A 15249-nucleotide genomic window follows, 5' to 3' on the forward strand; every position below is an offset into this window, starting at 1 on the left:
CCTAAATTAAAATAGGTAGATGTCGTGAAAAGGAGAGGCGCTTGCAAGAATTGTGGGTAGTGAGTTTGAGATATGGGTAGAGACTAGATAGTAGGTGACACATCGAAATTTATTTTAGTATGACACCCGATGTCAGAATAATAAAAAAAAAAATGTATTTATATCTTAAGTTAAGTGTTTTATGGGGTCAAAAAGGCGATACTGAAAGTTCGTTTTTTTTAAAACCACAGAGGAGGTTATTACAGAGAAAATCGATGCGAGCCAGGGGAAATAAAACAAACATTTTGTTACACTTTATACAAAATTATTTATTTTATATTTTAATTCCGTCGATTAAAGTCAGGTTAGATGTTTAAATTCTAAAAATATAGTACACTGGACAGGGAAGGAGTACACCGTGGAAATTACAATATTTTCAGAAGATTAAGTGATAAATATGCGCATAATATTTTACAAAATATTCTAATTTTTTCTTCAATTTTCGCTATAAAAAACCACCATGTTTTGACTACAGATACATTATGTACGGTGCAAAACTTCTACACATAATTTAATGTACTTTTTGAGTGTACTTATACATAATTAATTTACTTACAATTCCTTCAATATGACCACTCTTGTTTAAAGTTATGCGCACTAAGTCGCGGCCATATTGTTTTGGCGGGAAGCGGGAACTTTACATAAATTATTTTTATGTTATTCACAAATAATAATATATTCTTTTTATTATTCCATGTTCCCTAACTTACTCTAAACACTCTACATTAACGGGTAAATTAATATGGCATTTAATTCTGAGTGTATTTATGCTTAATTCATATTATTTACATTAAATTAAAATCTTTCATAATATAATCTATGGAGATAAGTACACATTGTTACTACACATTAACTAAATAATCGTTCTATTCTAATAAATATATCTTTAATGGTTTATTGACAACATTTTAATAACATTAGTAAGTAGATATTTTTATATAGACTTGTAGACAGACAGACAGTCAGACATATTTAATAACTTTATTGAAAAAACCAGTTAACTTAGTACGATTTTGCTTTACGTTGAACGAAAACGAAACGGTGTGCGTTTAGCGTTCTGATTGGTTAGTTCGTTAGTTCATTACGCACTGGCCAATCAGAGCGCCGAATGCGCTCTCGTTTCGTTTTCGTCTACCATTTCAATAATTAACAATTTTTAAGTAGGTGCAATGTCTACATCTTAATATTGGACTACAATTTTATGAGTTCATAGACAAAACTCAGATGAGCAATCAGATAAAAATTATTCACGGGACAAAACACAATATCAAAGGTACATAACAACAATTGTGAGAATAGAATAAACAACTTGTTTTACTCATACTGCGTCAAGTTTTAATTTATTTGACTCCATTAATTTTATCCGACGACTGGTCTGGTGTAAAAATGATGACTAAAAAATCTTTATAAAGGCTGTTGACATTACCTAACCCCAAAATCGGACATAAACAGCACTTCATCATATAATATTGTAAATGTCTGCACCCTTAGTACAAGTTTGCTTTACGTTGAACGAAAACGAAACGAGAGCGAGTTAGACTCTCTGATTGGCCGGCTCGAAATTAAACGTAAATTAAACACGTACTAAGACTTCTTGGATTAAAGACCGGGTAAAAATAAAAATTGAGATTCTCAGTACCTACTAAGTTTACTTTCTCGGTCTGAATAACCCTTAGCGCTTTCCCTATCAGAATATTTTCCATTATACTTATTATTATATCTGTCGCTATGTCCATTCTTAACGTATTGTTTTTCACTAGCACTATAATGGATCTCGGACGGTCCTATGGTCTTCGACCAGTGATGTGTCCAGTAGAAGTCGTCTGGGTACCGCGGGTATGGGTTCTCTCGGCATAGCACGACGCAATATATCAGGCTGCCCAGGAGTGTGAGGAAACCGAAGATTAGGAAGACTATGCCTAGAATCCTGGAAGAGAAAGAAATTAAAGTCAGTACAATCATGCCCTGTAGAAAATATATTACGTATGTAGAATTCTAGAGGTATACAACGTGTAACAAAATACCCATATACATCAAGAAGGGCTGATGAATACAGGTTGAATAGAGTCTCTACACGAAGTTTGAGCTTAAAATACGATTTAAAAATAAATTGTACCAAATACTTGGTATCGCATAGTTCTTGATTTTAAATCATACAAACATGTCACAACACTACAGGGGTCACTCGCTAATATTACGAAACATTTCTTCTGTCAATCTGATCGCCTAGTACCTGTCTACCTAATTTTGAATCACGCAGCGGCGCGATTTGAAAAATTCATAACTTGGTACCATGAAAAGATGAGTTTAAAAACCCTTCCCGTATCGTTTGTTATGTTATCTAGAAGCCGTGCAATTGATATGTATACCCCTTTTTGTTACACGTTGTATATATGTAATCAGACATTAAGAGGCAGCAGTACTTAGATTTATTAGGTCATTAGGTACTTTATTAGGTCTGTGAGTAAAAACCTCTCTTGTGCATACTAAACAACCTTTTTTGATCCCAAGATGGAAAATTATCCACCTAGTGTTTTTAGAATTTTATCAGCACCTCCCTATACATTAAAAGGGTAGGTACGTATTCCCTAAAAACAAACTACCCTAGTGTCAAGGGATACTAGGGTACTTAGTTATTTTTTTCTAAAAAATATTAGGCTGAAACCAAACAGTAAAGATCGAAGATGGTACATGAGATATAATCTACGTAAATGAGAGAAGTTGAAGCTTACCATACAAACAATGGCTCGAAGAACTGCAGCACGATGACGAAGCCCAGCGTGACGAGGATGAGGCCCAGGTTCAGCAGCAGCATCAGGCAGCACATGCCCTTCACGTTGGGGCAGAACGGGTTCGGAGCCGCCATCGCGTCTACCTTCACTCCAGCCTGAAACAGACAGTAGGATATCTTAGACGTACTTAAATAATCTATACTAATCTATACTAATATTATAAAGCTGAAGAGTTTGTTTGTTTGATTGTTTGTTTGTTTGTTTGAACGCGCTAATCTCCGGAACTACTGGTCCGATTTGAATAATTCTTTTTGTGTTGGATAGTTCATTTATCGAGGAAGGCTATAGGCTATAAAATATCACGCTATGACCAATAGTAGCCGAGCAGAGCGGGTGAAACCGCGCGGAAGTAGCTAGTAAAGTTATAAAGCTAGACGCTTTATAAGTAAATGTCTTTGGTCAATTGGTCGCAAATGTGGGTATGTGGGAATCTTGGTTTGGGGTTTGGGTTTTAGTTTTTTCGGTTTTTCGAAAGTTTCTCAGTCATCATCATCATCATCATTAACCGAGAGACGTCCACGTTCAAGTTTCTCAGTAATAGCACGAATATGGCTCACCCACTATATTTAATTTCAATGAAAGACAGGTCACAGGAGAAGTAAACTATTCATTCATTGAACATAATTTCATCAGCTTTTTCATGTAAAAATGATATGGCAAAGTCATTACCTTTCTGGAAACTTTGGATCTGTGTGTAGAGGCGACAGAGGGAGCCACCGCGCTCCGGTAAGAGTATACACTCCGAGGTGCCCGGGACTGCCGGCTATAAAGAAAACAGAAAAGAAAATTAGTGAGAAGTTCATCAGAAATCAGACATGAAGAGACCTTTTACTATCTAGGTTTTCTTTATGATATAGGGGGCAAACGAGCAGATGGATCACCTGATGGTAAGCGCTCAACGCCGCCCGTATGAATATATGGATATTCGCAACTCCAGAGGAGTCATAGATACTTTTAAAACGGATTACGCACTTTTCTTGAAAGTTTGAAGGTCGTATCGGTTCGGAAATACCACCGATGACAGCTCATTCTACAGTTTTGCTGTGCGAGGCAGAAAGGCCTCTATAGAAATGGCAATACTTGGTTTTTTTAGAATTCTATCATTTTGGTAGCGTCTCCCTATAAGTGATACTTAAAAAGAGTACGTATTCCCGAGACTCCAGAACAGAACTCAATGCAATACATAACCTCACGCCTTTCTCCCATGGGGGTAGGCAGAGACAATGGCACCCCAATTGCTGCGAACCTTACATACCTCTTTCGCTTCATCAACAGTCTTTTCATGCATGCTCTTCGAAAGGTACTTTTAATTTGACTCAGAACTTAAGTCTTCTTTTTTCTAACTGATCTTCCTGAACGAGGTTTATAGGCACCGCAAGCACCATTATTCGACAAAAGCCATACATCATCGTATTATTTCTTATTATAACAGCGATTAGGGCAAACAGCTCAATACGTGACAGCGACATTAGTTCCACAGCGCTGTGTGTATCAAGCCGGTGCGCACGCGCATCGCTTCGCTCTTAATCTAAGCGCACGTATGTCACGACGACCACTTGTTGAAGCGTGCAATATTGGCTTTAGCTGTTATTATTGAAATATGGCTAAACTATGTAAAGTGTGTCGTTCTATAATAATAAACATTTTACTACTAACATACTGAAAAAATTGGGATATATTAATAAAGGTTAAAATAAAAAGCTGACAAGCGTGCTTGAAGACGTATTGGTTAGAACAGAGCCTTTATTGTAGTTTTTAAGTTGTATGTTCAATCAAATTAATTAGCTAAAAGGATTAAGTATTCAAGGACAAAAGGATTTAATGCAAAGACTTAAATTCTTATGTTAAAATTGCTTTATGTTCTACCAATGTCAACATTTTCTAAACAAACAAAGCTGAATACAATTTTAAACAACGACCAATTTAATCCCATCACATTTACTGTCAAAACAAACTTTAAATCTAAACAAAAAACCATTGGACATTCCTATAAAAGTTTCTAGTTAATTCATTGACAGTTTAGAAAGTTGACCAGACCAAAAAATGTGTCAAAAAGTCCTTAGTCACTGTGATGATCAAATATTTATTTTAAAGATAAGGTGTCAAGCGGTATAAAAAGTTTAAGTAAGCAGTAAAGGGTTAAGAAAAAAAGTTAAATAGCTGCTGACGTAATGAGGGGGTTATAAAAAGGTGGAATGTTAACAGCTCAATAGTTTGTCCACACTTTTCAATAAAGGGGAAGCGTGCGTGAAGATTGTTGTATGTTTTGCCTGACTAATGGGAAACCCTTCTTAAAATTCTGATTGTGACATTTCCTTGACAGTTGCTTACATTGATTTATCTCGATGGTTAAGCGAGTGATGAGTGTGATTAGGTCGAGTTTCGGGGAGTGTAAAATATTTTTTTTATGCAGTTGCAGACGGATCACCAGATGGTAAGCGATCGCCGCTGCCCATCGGTATCCGAAACACCAGAGGCGTTACAAGTGCGATGCCAGACTTTTGGGGGTTAGGAATTTAAGGGTTGTTGGGGAATCGGGGATTAGGAATATTGGAGAGGAGGTACCTAATCGGAGCTTTGGTAACCTGACTCAACTCATGCACAACACAAGTCTTGTTTCACGTCGGTTTCCTGTGAGGCTGTGGTATCACTTCGGTAGAGCTCATTCGTGCCGAAATATGGCTCTCCCACACTTAGTATACCAAAGAAACCGTAACAACAATTTATACAACCATGGAATCGATATCAAAGTTTGCCCAACAGTCGCACTTAGTACCAATCTAAAGTAAATCCTGTTAGGACTAACATTAAAACGACTTTCTTTATAAGTTATCATTACTATTAATAACATAATCCCTATTATGTCCCTATAACAAAAGTTAGTAACACAAACTAATTCAAGTCTAAATAACCCTTAAAAATACAATGAAAAGTAAATATCGTCTTAATTGGAAACAAAAGATCTCATCTACACAACAAATAGATAAAATAAAATAAGTATGTATAAGAATGTATGGGAACGCTACGCCGTCGTCGGTCGGCGGCCATCAAAGGAGTTTGTCATGCAATTGAATTACCGAAAGAGAGCAATGGGCTTCTGTCTACCTCGCTATAAAGTTGTAGGGTTGGTACAGTCGAGATAGATATTATGTATTTTTAGCAACAGTTTGTACGTAAAATGTCTACGTAAGGAATAGGAACATGGACTTACAATTTTTATTATATTATGATATCAAACTGAGTAAAATATTACCTAATATTGTTCTGGGTCTGGGTGCCACACAGGAGAAAATCCTAGTGTGTCCTACAAAGTTTTAAAAAAATCTGATACCCTTTTCTACCGCAAGAGAATTGTATCGCCTACTGCGGCCCAAACGCTACTGTTAAGTATAAGAGTCTCAGTTGCAAACTAGTAAAAACATAACCCTCCTTCTGGCGCAGTCGGGTAAAAAGTGAGCTTTACAACCCCCATTATTGCTATATCCTTCCTAATTTATGTCTATTAATGCTACTTATAGTCCACTAGGTACTTTTAAACACTATTCCCAATAATTAGAAATACATGCACATCGACAGCCCTGAACAACTCCTGTATCTTCACGCTATACCAAGGACAGGTAGGAGAAAGTATAGTGAATTCGTCTCACCCTGCCACCGTCGTTACAGCCTAATATAATAGTATGGTACTTCTTATAAATTACCTTTTTTGTTCGCTGTACCGAATTAGGAGTTTTTGTCAGGAGTCTTATAAAGTCATGACATCATTTTTATAGTCTTGGGAACTTGGGATTGGGAGCTGGTTACAGGTGCTTTGAATTACTCGGAGAGGTAGGCAGAGAGGTATTAGTTAGGTATGTTTAACATAAATTTTCGTCAGTAAGGTTATGATATATAGCTGCATTACGTGCCGTAATGTGCACCTCACCTCTGCCTACCCCTTCGGGTATGAAAAGGCGTGACGTTGAATACAATTTAATATTAGTTAGGTTATGAGTTCCATGTGAGCGATAGGAGGATATCGTCATCCACAGAATATACATTTCATTACCTCAAATCACATAATACACAGCAGCTCTTTATAGGTTACTGCTGGACTATGCACCTCTTCTATCTACACTTACACTACTTCTCTCAACTCTCTTGCTTTGATTTGCCATAATCTCCAACCTTATTTGCATTCTTCTAGGTATGTTTTATACGTAGAAATGACGTATATCACTCCTAGTATTTTTATCATATATGAAAAAAAAATACGTGTCTAAATTTTTTTTTACTTAACTGACGAATTCAACAGATTTAATTTTCATACCCCGTCATCCCTATTGTACATCCCTGGCGAAGCACGAATATGATCGACCTACAGCATTCGATCCAACTGAGACGCGAATACATGGGAGCTAATAAATCGTGGCCCAGATGCCTGGGTTCGATTCCCGTGTCGCGACATCATTGCGCTGTCTGCGGAGCGGGCCCCGTTGAATTATATGAGCAGTGATTTACAGCCTAACTGTATGTTTGTTCGTATTAAACGAACATTTCGTGTAGATACAGGCTTCTTACATTGTTGCAAATATGATATCGGTACATAGGTATATAGGATGTAGGTTCTGTGGTTAGGTCGCAGGAGTTTATATGGGTATTGATCTCTTTAGCTGTATGAGTGTGGGTCATGTTATAAATTCTGTATATTCGGCTAGCTATATAAGTCTTAAAAGCTATATAGGTAGGTACCCAGTGCAAGCTAATTATACTTTTTTTTTAAATTTGAAAGTAATATCTGTATTAGAAAGCTATTTCGTTTGTGTGTTTGAATTCTATTTATCTGAATTTACAGTTTTTTTTTTACCCTAAGTAACCCAAAGCACAGAATACTACTTAAAGTCGGTAATTATACATAATATTTACACTCGGAAAGCAAACCATACAGTGCCTTATATTACACAATTATTTAAAAAAAAAACTGAGCTAACCAATCGCAGTGTAGCGAAAATGTGCGTGCGTCTTACTACGTAACATGCGTGCGCATACGCAACAAAGTACGTCTGCATCGAGGGAACAGTATCTGTGACTCATAAATGCACCGTTGAATTGCATTTTGAGCAATTTTCCATCAATCCTAACGTTTAATGGAAAATGTTTTGTTCAGTACCTGGGGTAAGCAGACGAGTCGATGTGTATGGGATATGTGGTTAGATTTTGAAGGTATTTGTAGCCCTTTCTTTTTGTAGCGGAAAGTATGTAAAGGCGCATAAAAGGTATTATGCATATTATAATAGATATGGTCTTGTTTCCAAAACAGTTGTAGCCTGCCAACCCCTTAATTCTGAATCCTCAAAATCCGCTAAAACGCTTTTATGTATCTCTTATGGTGTTTTAGGTGTCAACGGGCGTTTTAGGGATGTGCCGAAACAGGCATTGTGCCAGTCATTGCTCCGGGGCAAGTCTAATAAGAGGACTCAATGCTCCTTATCGGTGCTGAAGGTGGCCACTAGGGTGATTTTAGTGATTTAAAAATCCCTCATTCACTAGTCTTTCTTTCCAAAATGCTAAGCGCATATTGAAGGTCCCCCGTCATAATACAGTAGCTTAGCATAGGTACCATCAGGTTATCCGTCTGCTCGTTTACCTCCCTATCCAATAAAAATACTAAACTATAACATATTAGGAATATGTATTCTCTTTTAATATGAAAACCGCGATTACATTTCGCCCGTCTGTACCCACTAGGTTTCAGAGGGCACGTATAGAGAGCCGTTGGACGAAATTAGTAAGATTTAAGGACTTAACGGGATTCATATAGAGTAACGGTGTATCTACACGAGCCATTGAACTGTGGAATAATAGTGTAACACCATGGATTAACCATGGATGAGGTAACTGCTTCAAAACATGCCATGTTGCCGAAATATTTGGTGGTGGTTGCTATGCGTGATTTTGTTGATATCATGGTGTTGAAATGACATACCGAATAGTGTTGTATGAAAGAAGTTAATGGGAATCTGTATTTCAGTATCGTAGCGTACCTTGCCGGGGCCCCGTAGAATGGGGGAAATATTCCTATTACTTTATCTGTCCTGTCTATTAAACCTCAAAGACGGGTCTTACCGATGCTATAACAGCGAGCCCATATTTAGGGGCCCTTATGATGACGTTAATTTTCCTAAAGTTGCTGCCAACTTTTAAACGCATGCTTTACGCGAAAAAAATAGGAATTGATTATTAGGACTTTTGTAATTTCTAAAATGTTTATTTCGTTTTTTGGGAAAAAATGATTTTAGGCGGTACGAAGCTTGTCGGTCAGCAAGTTCTTCATAAATACGATGCCATGAAAAACATCAACAAATACGACACACACAAGAAATGTGTAAAATAACCAATATTACACGAGAACCTCCTCCTTTTCGGGAAGTCGGTTAAAAATCTTCTTACCTGATTTCTGAAGGAGGTCGGTACGCTGCACTGGTGACGTAGACATCGGAGCCGGAGTCAGCTCGCGGAGAACCGTTCGTGTGCTGATGCCGTCTGCCGTTCCTGTGCTCGCCTGATGGTGACCGGGTCCTCTCGTCCATTGTCTGGGAAGAAGAACCAAATAATATAACTTGCCTAATGTAAAATACACCGCTATACAAATCACTGAAACATTATAAAGTGTGGCTAGTCAAACTAGTATTTGACGAACTTTAAGGGGGAAAAATCAACCAATGAGTGAGGCGAGAGGCAGTATCAGACAGACTCTTACTGACTAAAACCACCCCGTTCCTACTCCTCTTCTTTGAGCTGCAGCCCCGGTAACCCGTTAAGTCTTCCGCGGATCGGTATGCATGAACTGTCTTGGATTGTCTGTCTGTCTTGGACAAAGTAAGTTTGTTTCCAATTATAGTTCCGCTCGCGACGATTTTAGAACATTCTTGAGTTACATCACATTATTGATATTAATAAGAAAACCGTCACACAGATTTAGTTACTAATTTCGCGTATGATTCATAGTAAAATCCATAAATAAAACACATGTCAATAGTTCCAGTATATTGCCAAAATTAATTACAATCACGCGCACCTACATCACCCATACTATTTTATGCGTCCGTTGACACGAAATCGCGGATCGTCCGCAACTTGCGGTCGCGACTAAAATAGTTTTAAATCAGATATTTAGTTAGCATTCCATGTTTTGTACATCATGTCTGTCAATAGATAGTAACTGCTTTCGTACGAGTATAATGTTGCCGTCAAATACTAATAAATATTACGCTGTCTGTTACTATCTTTACTCTTTATTAATGTTTGTTTGTTTGGACGCGCTAATCTCCGGAACTACTGGTCCGAATTGAATAATTCTTTTTGTGTTGGATAGTCCATTTATCGAGGAAGGTTGTAAGTTATAAAACATCACGCTACAGTTAAAAGTAGCAGAACAGGGGGTTCTTTTTTAAACTTTGATAGGTCGACGTTTGGCCACCATCTCGCCTGGTGGTAAGCGATGATGCGGCCTATGAACTAACGCTCCGAATTGAATACTTAATTATTTTTATGGATACCCCTTATAGTCCATTTATGGAGGAAGGCTTATAACCTATAGGTTGTAAAACATCACGCTACGGTCAATAGGTGCCGAGCAGCGAGTGAAACCGCGTGGGAGTAGTATTAAATAATTTGTAGCATATGTCTGCTTACGTCACTAGATATTTGCACGATTCTAAACACTGCAGCCGGTACTTGAAACATTTTTGAAATAGTTTGGCATGTATTATTTTGTATTTAACTACTGATTACACAAACACAAACAAATTATTTCGGTTTTTTTTGGAAAATAAGACTTTAAATGTGACTGTGAGTATTTACGGTGTTTCTTCTTCTTAGGAAAATCTAGTTTATTTTTAAAAATATTGAGACATTTAAAAATGCTATTTTGTAACCTATTTACTGATTTTTATACCTAGCGCTAATTCATAATTTCATTTTTCACTGTATAGTCCTATCCGTATATCCCTTTCATCTCTTTGTGCCAGTTTATCGTGATTTTCTTTTAAAAGATTATTAGGAAAATATTTTAACCGCCGCACTCACAGTCATTTAATAATTATTTAACCCAGTCTTAAGACTGGCCAGTTACTAAGCAATTGTTTTCGGAACAAAATTGTTACTAAAGAGTTTAAGTAATCATTAAATGTCTCTACGCACGGAGCAGTTTAAGTAATCATTAAATGTCTCTAGTACGGCATTAATAATAAAATAACATTAAAAACTCACCGTATATTCAGATAGAGTGCGTTCCGAAGGTGCCCGATGACTGTCATTCTCCTCTCTGGAGGACGCACGGTGGATGTACCCCCCAGACGACGGGGAATCGATCCCCGACCTGTGCGTCGCTACATAATGGTTGTTCTTCACTTTATGCGCCATTTTGTGTCACTTGTCAAACTGTCAAAGATGGTAGAAAGATGCGCATGATTGGTTCAGTTTAATGCGCGTGTGACATTTCCTTGCTGTTCTTTTTTTGAATTAATTCATCGTTTTTTCGTTGTTTTTTTTTTGGTGTTTTTCGTTCTGTAACAAAGAAAGGGGTGATGTTAGATTGTTTATTTGTCAAACAACAATTTGTGGATCACACAAAGAGGTGTTCCGTGCGGGAATTGAAACGGCGACACGTTGCACGGCAGCCACCACGCCAACCGTGCAAGTCAAGTACATTGTATGTAAGAAACCTTACTCCCATTACATTGAAACAAATAGCTTGGAATAACGAAGATATGTATTAAAACCAGAATCGACATCTGCAACCACCAAAATATTCTATAAAGCAGTGTGTAACGAAATTTCAACTAGGTTTACGACCTTGAACGACTTGCGTGCACACAATCAATTATGTGTCGTACCATTCTACAAATAGAGTTTACAATCCAATAAAATGTTCGCAACTTAGAATTTATTATTGCACGAAACAATGGAATTCCGATCTTAGTCGATTAATGACGCAACGATTGCAGGTATCGATTCATATCGATACTATTTACCTGTGAAATTACTTGTTATATTTTTATCGATTTATAAATCGTATTGTGCGTAGTTTTGAAATTGAAAAAAGTTTCCTGCCTACCTATTATACTGATTTTGTTTTGTGACAAAAAGTGAGTGACGTTATTGTTTGTTTCTATGTTTTTTTTTTGTATCGATATTAATCGGAATCGAAATCGTGTCAAAGACAATTAGGAGTTTTTATTTTTTTATTTGTTTATTGATTGGTAACTTTAGATAGCAGTTTAAGTTTCGAACATGAAGTAGCTCCAATTATGTTTCATGAGATAACTCGACTATTTTCGAGCCACGCTAGGGGCTCATATTTATATTATATTGATTGCACGACATTTTTTTAAGGGGGGAAAATCATCCAATGACTTCTCCCGCCTTGGTCGAGGTGAGAGGGAGTATCAAACTCTTATTGACTAAAAACCACTCCATTTCTACTCGTGCTGTCAGAACTCCGGTAAACCCGCTAGGTAGTCCGCAGCTTCGAATCAAAGTAGTATTTTGTACCGGTTCACCCAGTAAAAGAACGCAATACCAATAATACATAAATAAATTTTCTACTACTACTATATAAATAGCGCCTGATCTTTAAGTCGTGGAGCGTCAAAGGCTGCAGGTAGCCGGGGCTGCGTGAGGAAGTGGTTCATAACGGTGCAATGCGAACATTTCACGAATTCTTACTGCTATGAATGAATGCGATGCAAGTTAAAGGATGAAGCGAGTTAAATAAAAATAAGAATAAAAATAATGGATTTCACAAGCATTATCTTATACTAGGTATATCACACAATTTGTTTAATTTTAGTGTTATCATTAAGTGTATCGTTAGTCCCCAAAGTAGAATTATCCTGTATCTTCGGGACTAATTATCTATTAATTTGGAATCTTAAAATTTAAACGACGACACGAAATAAACATTTAATTTTGTGAATAATACAATTCATTGCACATTATGCAGTGAATTGACAGACTTTTCATCTGGAGCCCAGGAGCAAACATTAACTTTTTGATCAATGTTCATTGTTAAGATCTAAAATTTGACGTTCGGTATCATAATCATCCCATATAATCACAACCATCCTAAACCCATAGGTAATGATATTGACCATGATTTGGTATCAATAATTTGATTTCGATTCAATACGTAAATGTTGATCTAACGATGATACTATTTTGTCAACCCCTATTATATGGGATTTATAACATAAGGTGGTACTTGAAAATATTATCTTCAACGACTTTAAAATTATTGACTGAATACTAGATTTTACCAGCTGCTTCCGTGGGAGAAAAAGCCTATTTGTTATTCCAAACCATAATCTATCCCTGTTCACAATCACATCTCGATCCCTTCACCCGTTTCGACGTGAAAAAGTAACAAACAAATAAACATACAACAACCTCAAACCTTTTATCCCCGAAGGTGTAGGCAGAGGTACTCATTATGGCACATAATGTACTTTGTATAAACATACAAACATTATTTAAGGCTTTTATAGTAATTTCTCATCACTTAGACCACGCTGCGTGCAAATTTTCTACGGACCATTGTTTTGGACGTACTTGTAGTGTCTGCTCTGTCGACCAGCTATGGAGTACGTTTCTTACACAAGTTTCTACGCTAAGGTCAAATCAAAATGGTCAGAGTTATAAACCAATCAGAATAATTATATTGCGATTACAACCATTATTCTTGGATGGGGTGAATTTACAGTGCTTAAATCTAGAACTATCACACTAATGTTATTAATGTGAGAGCTTGTTTGTTTGTTTGGATATTTGTTCGTTAATATAAGGATTTTGATGAAATTTGGTATACAGACAGGGCAACTGATTTGCAACAGAGGTACATTTTGATCTGTAATAATACATAGGCTACTTCTTCTTATCCCGCGTTTACGTTTGGCAAATTAAGTACCTACAATATGTTTCTAGACTCTGCCTATATTCTTTCCAATAGGTACCAAGATATAAAAAACAATCTACTCATTTAACCTATAGATATAGAAAAATAATCTGCATCTTTTATTACCCTTTTCATATAAACACTCCAATGTGACTTTGACTGCACGGTTGGCGTGGTGGGCGGTGGCTGGGCAACTGGCTGCCGTGCAACGTGTAGTGGGTTCGATTCCCGCACGGAGCAACTCTTTGTGTGATATACAAATTGTTGTTTCGGGTCTGGGTGTCATGTGCATGTGAAATTGTATGTTTGTAAACGCACCCACGACACAGGAGAAATTCCTAATGTGGGGTAAAGTTTAAAAAAAATGTCACATATAATAGTATAAAATTTAAACGCTTCACATAATAATCTACTGCAACACAGTAATCGAACCTAAGCATTCACAGAAATAGTTCCTAGCACTATAATTCAAGCTATCTAGCGTTAGTAATTCACTTAGTCACGGTGCAAGGGTAACTGAAATGTCTAAAGACCTAATAAGGAATAGCACTGCATTACAATTTAGAATACAGTAGGAATAGCATTCCTAGGTAACCTAGCTCAATATATTTGTAGGAATTGGAAGAACTGTAATTAATTCCAGGCGGTTTGTGAAAGGAGGTTATTGGTAAATAGTTTTAGTAGTAATCTTACTATAAATACGAAAGTTTGTGAGTTTGTATGTATGTTTGTTACTCAATCCTGTCAAAACGGCTGAAGGGATCGAGATGAAATTGGAATAGCGGCAGATTATGGACTAACACAGAGGCCACTTTTTACCCCACAGGGACATGGGCGAAGCTCCCGATAATATTTAGCATGACCAAGAAGTTTATTGTATAGGAACTTGTATAAAAAGTTTGTTCTTGTATAGAAACTTCTTGTTCACGTGTTCGATTCCCAGCTCGTTCCTGCAATACATTATTAAACGGATCCTTTTAATCCCCAGGCTATTACGAAGAATTTATTTAATTTAATAGATTAGATCGCGTGTAAGAATGTTAAATAGGATTTGATTTGTCGTCGTTATGTTGTCAAAGTCAAATCAAAATTAGATCAAAGTTTTACAACATATCATTGACTTGATAATTACGAGCAACGGTTGTGTTTTCGTTTTACATAATTTGTAGCAAAGCATTTATTTGGGCTGGTAATCAAACTAATTATTACAAATGGGAGAAATTGGTAAACAAATGCGTGAAAAATGGGCCTGCTCGACCGGAGTGATACGGCTTCACGGAAAACCGTCGTGAAACAACGCTTGCGTTGTGTGAGGTTACCGAAGGCCCAAAAATCCTCCCCTTCTGGATTCCACACCAGATTAAATAAATTATTGCCACTATGTTTCTTTTCCCGCAGGAAACGGATCTAAATAATATTACAATGCATTATGACTACTACAAAAAAAAAAACACTATTGATTTGACGTAAATCAATCACCTATTC

The 15249-nt window shown here is 36.9% G+C and overlaps 1 protein-coding gene across 2 annotated transcripts in view; it reads right to left on the minus strand.

Annotated features, from left to right (window-relative positions):
- Positions 1-282: 282 nt before the first annotated feature.
- LOC118272455 (uncharacterized) overlaps positions 283-15249 on the minus strand; it is an 81875-nt gene continuing 66908 nt past the window's right edge. For both annotated transcript variants that reach the window (XM_050693403.1, XM_050693402.1), the window contains 5 exons: positions 11082-11378; positions 9261-9403; positions 3501-3594; positions 2772-2926; positions 283-1966 (listed from right to left, as the gene is read on the minus strand). In XM_050693403.1, coding sequence (XP_050549360.1) covers positions 1672-1966; positions 2772-2926; positions 3501-3594; positions 9261-9403; positions 11082-11234 — 840 coding nt within the window. In that variant the 5' untranslated portion in view covers positions 11235-11378 and the 3' untranslated portion in view covers positions 283-1671. The remainder of the gene's footprint in view (positions 1967-2771; positions 2927-3500; positions 3595-9260; positions 9404-11081; positions 11379-15249) is intronic.

Source organism: Spodoptera frugiperda, chromosome 4 (assembly GCF_023101765.2).
Source record: "Spodoptera frugiperda isolate SF20-4 chromosome 4, AGI-APGP_CSIRO_Sfru_2.0, whole genome shotgun sequence".
NCBI classification, from domain to species: Eukaryota; Metazoa; Arthropoda; class Insecta; order Lepidoptera; family Noctuidae; genus Spodoptera; species Spodoptera frugiperda.